Genomic DNA, 9565 nt, shown 5'->3' on the forward strand with positions numbered 1-9565 from the left:
AAGTTTTTCCCTTCATGCAATCCAATGGGTTTTTTTTTAACAGGGCTTCTATTGAGATCTATTGAGAGTCCAAAGAGAGTCAAAAGAATCTATTTGTTTCGTCAGTCATACATGAATAGATCGGTTTCCAATTGAGTGTGATAAAACCAAAACCAAAGTAATTACTCAGGCCAATCGAAAACAGATGTAAACAACAGAACGAGCCACTCAGAATTTAAAGCAAATACATGTAACTGGCGCCAAGCGCGGGAAAACGCTTGCGGCGAAAACACGATTGGTTTTGGTTTGGATTCTCATTGGTTAAGAAAGTGGCGCGAGTTTTGTTAACCAATCACAGAGCGTCGTAATGCAAAACCAAACGAAACGCGAAAATACTTTCGACACTCAATTGAAAACCGCACTATTACACACTTCACATACGATATGACAAGAACAGAACAGTCAGCACTTCTTATCGATAGTTACTGTCGTGTTTCTTATATACAGTTGAAAATTAGATTACACGTACGCGGATTAATTGGGAGATTTGGCCCAATTTGACAAAGAAAATGAGCAAGCGCGTGAGCATTCTTTGGCAGTGCTACGGATGTTGAAAATATTCTTGTGAATATTCTAGCTTAGATTATATAGCGTATGATATTTCCGTTTTACAATGTATTGGGGTAGCAATTAAAAGTGTTTGGTGTTGATCTGTATCGAACTGTCCGTAGCATTAAACATTTCGCCAGTGCAGGTTTTATCGTTTTATTGGCTAGTATTGCCGTTTATAAAGCAATAATTTTATACGGTTAAGTTAAAAACATATTTGTATCGTATTTACAAATTACATTCTTTTCAAAATCTCAGCCTCGGGTTTATTCTCAAAATATTCTTAAAAAGAAATTACAGCCTAGATATTCTTAGAAAATAAAGTCTTATAAAAAAAAAGAGTGTTTATTCACTTTTGTTGTTGCTGTTTTTTCTTTTTGCCTCTCCTTAAAGTGTTCAATGAAATTATGTCGCCAGTATTTCCAGGAATCATGCATCGCGTGACATCCCAGATTGCTAATATTCTATCGGTGACACACCGGAAGTGTAATAAATGATTGCATTTCTCGGTGCGACCGAGTAATTAAGCTTGTAGACTTCTTGTTAGAACAACCAGTGAAAAAGTTAAACCAATAGTCTAATTTTCTCACACGTTAAGAAAAGAAAATATCGAGCCAAGCAAGGTTTTACACGCATGTAGACTGTCATCTTTAACCGAATGGATTTCATGGTAACGCCATTGTTGATCTTAGATGTGTAATTTACAAAAACGACCTATTCAGTTAACTAGAACGCAACTCTAAGAGAAACAGTACCTTTTGTTAATATTCTATCTCTGCATAAGCAATTACCACCCAAAACTTGCGAAAAATAATTAAAACCGCCGCGTTGTATGAGCTTACTTAACTTGCGCATGCTTCGTTGTTTTAAAGCTCCAAACATCTGCCCCGCAAAAGCTGAGGAAGAATTTGTTGTAAATTTCTTGTGGTAGTCAATCACTTTACAAACCCACCATCCTGCTACCATACTGAAGTTAACGTTATAACATCCATTATGTTTTAGGTAGCCGCTTTTTTTTCTTTTGGGGAGGGGGGGGGGGGGGGGACGTTTGCGCGATTCAGAAGTAGCTATTGAAGGGTTAATTCTCTGATGAAACTGTTCATTCGACTTCCTCGATTTCCCTTACGTTAAATTGAACAAATTGGTTTCCACAAAACAAATCATTAATCATTAATCAAAGGAGAATTGAATTTATTTCGAAATGAAGTAACCGGCACTGTTTTGTTTAATAGGCCATTTTACAGTTGTGTGCTTAGTGACCTGGTCTTGAATTGGAAGTGAGGCTGGGGTTCACCTTGTTTTGATACAGACCTCACTGCTTTTCGTATGTTAATGAAACTAGTTAGCATAAGAACAGTATGATCTACATATGAAAAGCAGTGAGGTTTGTATCAAAACAAGGTCACCCCCAGCCTCGCTTCCAATTCAAGACCAGGTCACTTAGCACACATCTGTAAAATGGGCTATTGTCGAACGATCGGCAAAAATAATGTACTCAAAAGGTTGCCAGTTACCATTACCATTCACAATTGCAATTTACCCAGTTTGTTTGATTTAACAAATAAATTATAGTTACACAACGTGTTTAGCAAACATAATTTCTTTCGTTGTTTTTGCTTGAAATTTCGGTTTCAAAGCACGTCAAATTTAATATTACTCTGTACAGGCGCTGATATCGTCTATGAGTTTCTAGGTCGACAGGGAACATTTGTGCTGTATCAGTTCGGTTCGAGCTGTTAATGTGGTCTTCCCCAATCACCTGCCGAAATATTTTCTCAAGAAACACGAAGAATTAGTGATGACAGAAGGTAGTAATCCATCAATTCACTCAGTACTAGAAAAATCGCGTGAGATGTTTTGATGGCGTGTCACGCTATGAGGAAATTGCATATAAAATACCCTACAAGCGGAAGTCATTTTTTTGTGGCGAAAGAAAGCGACAAGGAAGAATTTAACGGAATAGTATTTACAAGCTGCCATACTGAAGTTAACGTTATAACATCCATTATGTTTTAGGTAGCCGCCCCACTCTCCATTTTTTTTCTTTTGGGGAGGGGGGGGGGGGGGGGGGACGTTTGCGCGATTCAGAAGTAGCTATTGAAGGGTTAATTCTCTGATGAAACTGTTCATTCGACTTCCTCGATTTCCCTTACGTTAAATTGAACAAATTGGTTTCCACAAAACAAGATAAAAAGAACCACGATTACATCGCAAAGTAGCTCCCAAAAAAGTTCACGCCACACGTTAAGGGATGAAAGATGAAGTTGAACAGCATTCATTTCAACGCAGGCTAAATTTACTTCTGCGCACAAATAAAAATTGTCCAACAGTTGAAATTAATCCCCTTTAAAGACGAAAATAAAGTAGACCTGCACCTTTCAAAAGCTCTATTTTCACTGGACCCTGAAAACCTGCAGCCCGGCATTGTTTTAGGATTGGGAGCATAGTTCTGTTGTTCTTTCTTTTGCCGGATCTCCCTACCAACCATGTAAGACGTTGAAAACGGTGTAGGTCGCCCAGAAAAATAATGGATGTTTTCGCACGAAGATGGTCACGTCAAAAGACGTCACCGAAAAAGCCCCAAACTGGACCCAGAGGATAGACACAGGCGGGATCGGCCATGGCTGACACGGAGATCACCGGTACCGGAACTAAAGGAAGACTGGGCCTCATCTGGATCGAGGCATTGAAAATTGCACAAGACAGGGAACATTGGGATTACTAGTGGTGACCCTATGCGCCTCTTGGCCCAATCGGCCTAATTATGTAAGCGGGCCTAATGGCCAGTGGGCCTAAGTCAGTCAGTCAGTCAGTCAGTTAGCCAGTCAGTCAGTCGGTCGGTCGGTCGGTTAGTCAGTCAGTCAGTCAGTCAGTCAGTCAGTCAGTCAGTCATAATGTTTGTCTTGGTAAAATCGATCACGTTCTCCAATCTGATATGATCATTTCTTCCCCCTCACTTAACCACCATAAAAACTGTTGTCATGCGTGTTGGTCATGTCACACGAGTGCATGTTGCACGTGTCGCACAGATGGCCCCTGGCCTGAATTAGACCATTTCCAAGTTCTTTTGAACCTCATTATGAAAGCGAGGCTTAGTGCAATGTGCAAAGTGCAATGAATGAAAACTAATTTTCATAATAAAAACTATGAATGAAGCCTTGCTTTCGTAATGAGGTTCAAAGCAACTCGGAAATAGCCTATGAAGCTGGTGAAAATTGTCTTGGAGATTAATTAGAGTGACTGGCCTCACAGTGCGAGTCAGTACACTCATGTGGACTGATGCTTTTGGCAGTCCATGCCTCCAAAAGAGAAATAATATGATAATATGATAATAATTTAATAAAAAAGCTACAATTTACCTTATTAGTACTCAATTTCGCGATTTTAGCGAGAAAGTGTTTCACGGGGTTTTATTTTCGCAATTTTAATAGGGAAATACGAAAAAAGGGCATTAAATTTCATGATTTCGTTCTCAACTTCATTTTATTCTAAGGGATTTGTACGAATCTAGCGATTCAGATGAAGATGATAGCTAGATTGCCTACTCCACATGTGAAATCTTTGCAAATTAACGTTATTTCACGACAGAAGATACAAAATGGAACTTACCAGTAAAACCAGTTAATAATTTGTGTATTTGTCGATACATATCCTGTATATGTTGTTGTTATTACATGTAACAGTGCGACGCGCCTTACCGTGGCCACCCAACAAACTTTTTTTTTTTTTACAAGTTAGGCATAAAATACAAAACGACATGTTTTCAATAATTCGTTTTTGCGTCACTTGCCTGTTGGACTTGGCAAGGAGGCGAGACCGTTAATCAAATTCGCGTATCCTGATTGGCTAACTCGTAACTTTTTCTGTGATTTGAATTTTCTATACAGGTATTAAATTTCGCGAGGATTTTTATTCGCGGGTCTTTAATTTCGCCATTTTTTTCGATCGCGATAAACGCGAAATTAAGTGCCAATAAGGTACATCCTGCATGGGACGCGTGCCTCAGAAAATAATTATTCAACCATATATTTTCATACCTTTTTGTGTGTGGTAAACGAGGACCTGTCAAGAAAAGACAGCAAATACAGATGACAGTATTACAGGCTTATTTAAAACATATCTCCTAACCTTACAGGCCCTGCCCCTCTCCTGTCAACATATCTTTACAGCGACTCTACCTCACCCCTGTCAAGAGATTGTAGTTATGACACAAAGACACGAAGCGGAAGACGTTGCATGGACTGTTCTTAGTAAGGCTATTGGCTTTTTTGTGTGAAGTGTTTGGAAAATTTTGAAGGTTGTCATAAGTACGTAAATTATGATCATCCGGGTGAGTGTAGGACTGTTTGGGGTGACTTTGACTGACGTTTCGACAACCTGACCGGAAGTCATCTTCAGAGTCAAGTGTTATGTTTGCATAAAGTTTTCAGTTTAGTGTTGAAAGTAATTTCGCGTTTGCCTTGGTTTTGCATTACCACGCTCTGTGATTGGTTAATAAAACTCGCGCCACTTTCTCAAACAATGAGAATCCAAACCAAAACCAATCGTGTTTTGGCCGCACGCGTTTTCCTGCGCTTGGCGCCAGTTACATGTATTTGCTTCGAATTCTGATTGGCTCGTTGTGTTGTTTACATCTGTTGTGATTGGCCAGAGTAATTACTTTGGTTTCCGTTTTACGACGCTCAATTGAAAACCGCTCTATTGTAGCAATACGCAAAGATGTAAAGTAAAATATTCGGTTGTCCATGCCAATTCTGTTTTCTGTTTTGCCAAATTCCGGCGATCTGAATTAAGTCCATAATTAATAAATTTAAGCACTTTTTTACGCCCATTTTAAGATGGCGTATACTATAAATCACACATTTAGCTACTTTTTCCTACTTTTTTAAGTTAGAAAAAGAAAAGACTGAAGTCGAACGAAGAGTCCAAGCGGGCTCCTTACCACTAGACTACCGACTACTGGCTGCCACAATCGGCAATTTTTTGACTACTAGTAGATATCCTAACCCCAAATATAAAGGCTAACCGCAAGCTACCTTAGCTAAATTAAGCTAACCGGAGTGCTAGTTAGGTTAACCGAAGTGTTATTTTGCTAGTTACCAGTCTGTCACGGGAAGTATCCGCCATCTTGAAGTGGGAGCTTATTGAGCCACGGACGGCAACCGAAAATTGAATTTTTCCCTTCTTGGAGCGATTTCACGCCATCGCGTTTGTAACGTCAGGTCACAGTCATCAACAAGAGCTTTTCCTTTTCTTTGCTAAGGAGCAAAACTACGCCAAAAAAGCAAACATTCGACTTCCGGTAAAAGCACAGACGTTCGTGAGCCATTGTACGGGACGTGAGCTTTGAGGTGGGCCGCGGGGCGCCTTTTAGCAAAACCCGACAAGGTCACGCAATTGTGCTGTTTCTTGAAGCCCTACGCGTACGTACACTAAGTCTCGTCAATGCAAACGAAGTATGCATTTACTGGCGATCTCCGTTGCATATAAACATCAGAATGATTTTCGTGACGAACTATGCGTGCTTGTATATTTACCACTGGCATCGTATTTACAATTGATCTCCTTAGCGATGCTCAAAACTGACACATAAATTTCAAACTCCGTTCAAATTTCAAAAATACCGGTCACGCGTGACGTGGATTGACTGTAATATTGTTAGTAGTATGCTGCTTATAATTATAACACGCACGTGCAAATGTTAGATGTTTGTATTTTATATCCAAGTTAAACGAAATGTTATGATTAAGCGGTTATTTAATGACCGACAAACATACTGCGAGCAGTAATTGGTCAAACTTCGATACATTAATCAAAACTCGATCAATAACTGCTCGCAGTATGTTTGTTGGTCATGGCAATTATGATAGCGATAAAATTCGTGATTTACTTTGTCATCGGGTTAGTGGCTACCTAAGGCCCTGTTATATATTCCGACCCAAAGGTCGCCGTTTTTGGGAGATGATCGGGTTAGTGGCTACCTTAAAGCCCTGTTATATATTCCGACCTAAAGGTCGTCGTTAAGTCATTGGATTAGCGGCCTACCTTAGGGTCGATATGATACATACAGACAAACCTTTTGGTTTCATGAAATGGTCGTATGTATAGACCAAAGTAATTACGAATTACGCCGTTATTTAAACGCCGGTCGGTCATTAAATAACCGCTTAATCATTGTTTAATACAGTTTTAGTCTTGTAGAGTATTACCGGCCTAAATTAACCCCCCATTTTTATTTCTTTTGACGAGATCGAAGGTACGAAGACGAACAATTGTTTTTTTGACAAACAAACCCGGAATCGATACAACCCACAATCGCCGCAAAAAGAGCGATTTTTCCTGTGCTGGGTGAATTGTAAACAGACAATGTGAAATTAAATACGTACCACTCCTTCTAAACACTTCCCACAATCTACAGTGAATCTACATAAGTTAACTCACCTCTGGTTGGTCGAGTTTAACATGTTTAGCGTTCTCAATTCACAGCCAGCTGCAGTCATTTGAGATTGACCAAGTTGACCCACTGAGTTTGTGACGATCCTGTGATGTATAAGGCGTAATTACCATCAAAATTCAAAGTTCTGTGACATTTAATTCTGTTATTCAATAGTTGTATTGTGTACTATAAAGTGATGACGTGTTATTCGGCATTCGGCATGTCACTCAGTTCAGTCAACTCCCTTTTAATATTGCGGACACCCTCGGGACCACGAGTTAGTGTCCTTCAGTCAACTCTCTACTTGCGGACACCTCGCTATTACGTGTTCCCGGGGGTGTCTGCGATATTAAAAGGGAGTTGTCTGAGATTTTGTTTGAGGCCTTCAATTCCTTCAAGCGAAATGTTACCCCGAGATTTTTTCCGCTTCGTTTTTTGGATGAAAATGAAAAGATTGCGTTGCTTTCTTAATCCAAACAAAGTGCATGCAAAGAGCAAAATAATCCCTGAACGACGAGGATTGGGGACTGTCCGTGGACGGTGGTTTGGATCAATGATAATGATTATGTTGGTGTAGAAACGAAAATGCCGCAAAGTTGACCGCAACGAACTAGGATTGGCCAACATAGACAGAACTGGCGAGATACTTTGCAGAACGGGATAAAGAACTGTGCAACCCTGAAAAAGCAGTGATGTAATCATTGACCGTTTTTTATCAGGGGACGTCTTGAACGACGCCTAACGGAAGATAGTTCGCTCAGACGCATAATGCCTCTTGTGCCCGTTTTTATACTAGAGACGCATAACCCAACGAACAACAAATGTTTGCCCAAGTTCGTCCAGACGGATAATGCGTCCTCTTGTATAAAAAAAGGCCATTGCCGAAGCACTTTCTTCATTCCCGTGGCGGCTAGATTTTGATCGTCACAAGTTATGTTACAAACTACTAAAGGGGTTGTTACACCATAGATTTTTCCTGCAACTTGTAACACAATGCCGCTGCGAGACAAGTCAGTTGGGAATGAAATTTGCGTCTGTAACAACTTGTCCCGTAACGAAACATTGCGCTGCGAGTTGCATGCAAGAAAAGTAGACGAGTCTTCTACTTTCGAAAAGTTGCGAGATACGTTGCAGCGTGTAGCAAGGATAACAGGTTTTCTGACGGAAAGTTTTTATAACGGAATGCTCCCGTAAGGTTTGCGTCGAAGGTTGCAGAAAAAGGACTGCCTCGTTTAACATAATGCCCCGTTTTGAAAAGGTAAATCTGATGGGCTTTCTCGTGGTCTCAAATGGTTGATAACAGTAACAACATCAAAAACTTCGAAAAACAGTTTTATTGATTTAAAAAAAACGTTACAAAGTACTTGTTCTCCCACAATTTGCTATTCACGGACACATTTAACCCCTCAAGCTCAGGATGATCACCAGCATCCAATTTCTCATTACAATACCACTACTTTGCCAAACATTCAGGTGATGAGAATAAAGGAAACGGTCACCAACATACCTCGATGTTTAACTAAATTCTCCCCATTTGTACTATAAGAAATAGACGGTGAACGGTGAGGAGATGATGGATGTTAATAGAGGTTTAGAATTACGCTCATGGCAAACAGCAGCAAAACAGCAAAACGTTCTTTCATCTTGAAGTTTTCCAACAATTTCTTTCATGGCATTCTTAACAATTATTCCACGAGCGCATGTTGGATATGAGAAGATAGATAGCCAACCAGGCGTGTAGCGCCGAGTTGCCTATCATGATATCAAATCTTTATTTACCCTCGGATTTTAGAGTAGCTTATGCAGCTAATATCTCCGAGCATTTACCCACCCAACCATGAGGGGGGCAAAAAAAGACCAGACCACAAGACCGGGAACTACGTCCCCTACTCTTTGCGAACAGCGAGTGGGCTTTTTAACGTCCTACAGAGTTATTACGAACAAGGGTTGTGAGACGGGACCTACGGTTTATCGTCCTTATCCGAGAAGACTAGAAAGTCTAACCATTTGCAGATGTCAGAGCAAAGGCAGCACTTTCTCCTCAGTTATTTAAAGACCCTGAGTGGTGGTCCGGCCGGGGTTTGAACCCGCGACCTCCCGCACGGTAGTCCAGTACTCTATCAACTAGGTTAACCGGTCGGCGGCGGCGTCTTATAGCCAACAAGCGTGGGTGGAATAAATGTTTTATTAAACACAATCAAGAAACATTGCTAGATCTTGCTGATTTCGCTTGCAAGAACGACGAGAGGAAAACTAAATGCTCACTATTTCTCCGGCATGGTATAATGGCTCATATACCATGACCGCTAAGCCAATCAAATCCCTTGAATAGACCCTTATCACTCGGTGGCTATGTCGAGTCTAGGGGGAATAAAAAGTTTTGTTTTCGCACGTCAAGCCTCGGCCAGACGCGAATTTAGTACGAGGCTAGCCGTGCAAAAACAAAGCTTTTATTCTCCCGAGATTTAATATGGTCGCCGAATGATAAGGGTCTATTGCATTCATCGATAATTAGTTCGTTCGAGTTATCCGTTTTCGTCG

At 40.5% G+C, this 9565-nt stretch overlaps 1 protein-coding gene and 1 long non-coding RNA gene across 5 annotated transcripts in view; one reads left to right on the plus strand and one right to left on the minus strand.

Annotated features, from left to right (window-relative positions):
* Positions 1–416, plus strand: part of LOC146481840 (uncharacterized) — a 30424-nt gene extending 30008 nt beyond the window's left edge. Inside the window, exon 3 of the long non-coding RNA XR_014864343.1 lies at positions 1–416. This exon is cut by the window's left edge and continues 951 nt beyond it. This is a non-coding gene — a long non-coding RNA (uncharacterized LOC146481840).
* The window catches only part of LOC146481841 (S-methylmethionine--homocysteine S-methyltransferase BHMT2-like), a 36300-nt gene extending 28739 nt beyond the window's left edge, over positions 1–7561 (minus strand). For 3 of the 4 annotated variants that reach the window (XR_014864322.1, XM_085107923.1, XM_085107922.1), the window contains exons 1-2: positions 7030–7561; positions 4626–4650 (exon numbers count right to left, since the gene is read on the minus strand). Coding sequence is in view for 2 of the 4 variants with exons in the window: in XM_085107923.1 (XP_084964049.1) it covers positions 4626–4650; positions 7030–7088 (84 nt within the window). In the remaining 2 variants the exon portion in view is untranslated. The remainder of the gene's footprint in view (positions 1–4625; positions 4651–7029) is intronic. The other variant, XM_085107924.1, reaches the window with a different exon arrangement.
* Between the last annotated feature and the right edge of the window lie 2004 nt (positions 7562–9565).

Source organism: Pavona decussata, unplaced genomic scaffold (genome assembly GCF_977016875.1).
Source record: "Pavona decussata unplaced genomic scaffold, jaPavDecu1.1 SCAFFOLD_48, whole genome shotgun sequence".
Lineage (NCBI taxonomy): Eukaryota > Metazoa > Cnidaria > Anthozoa > Scleractinia > Agariciidae > Pavona > Pavona decussata.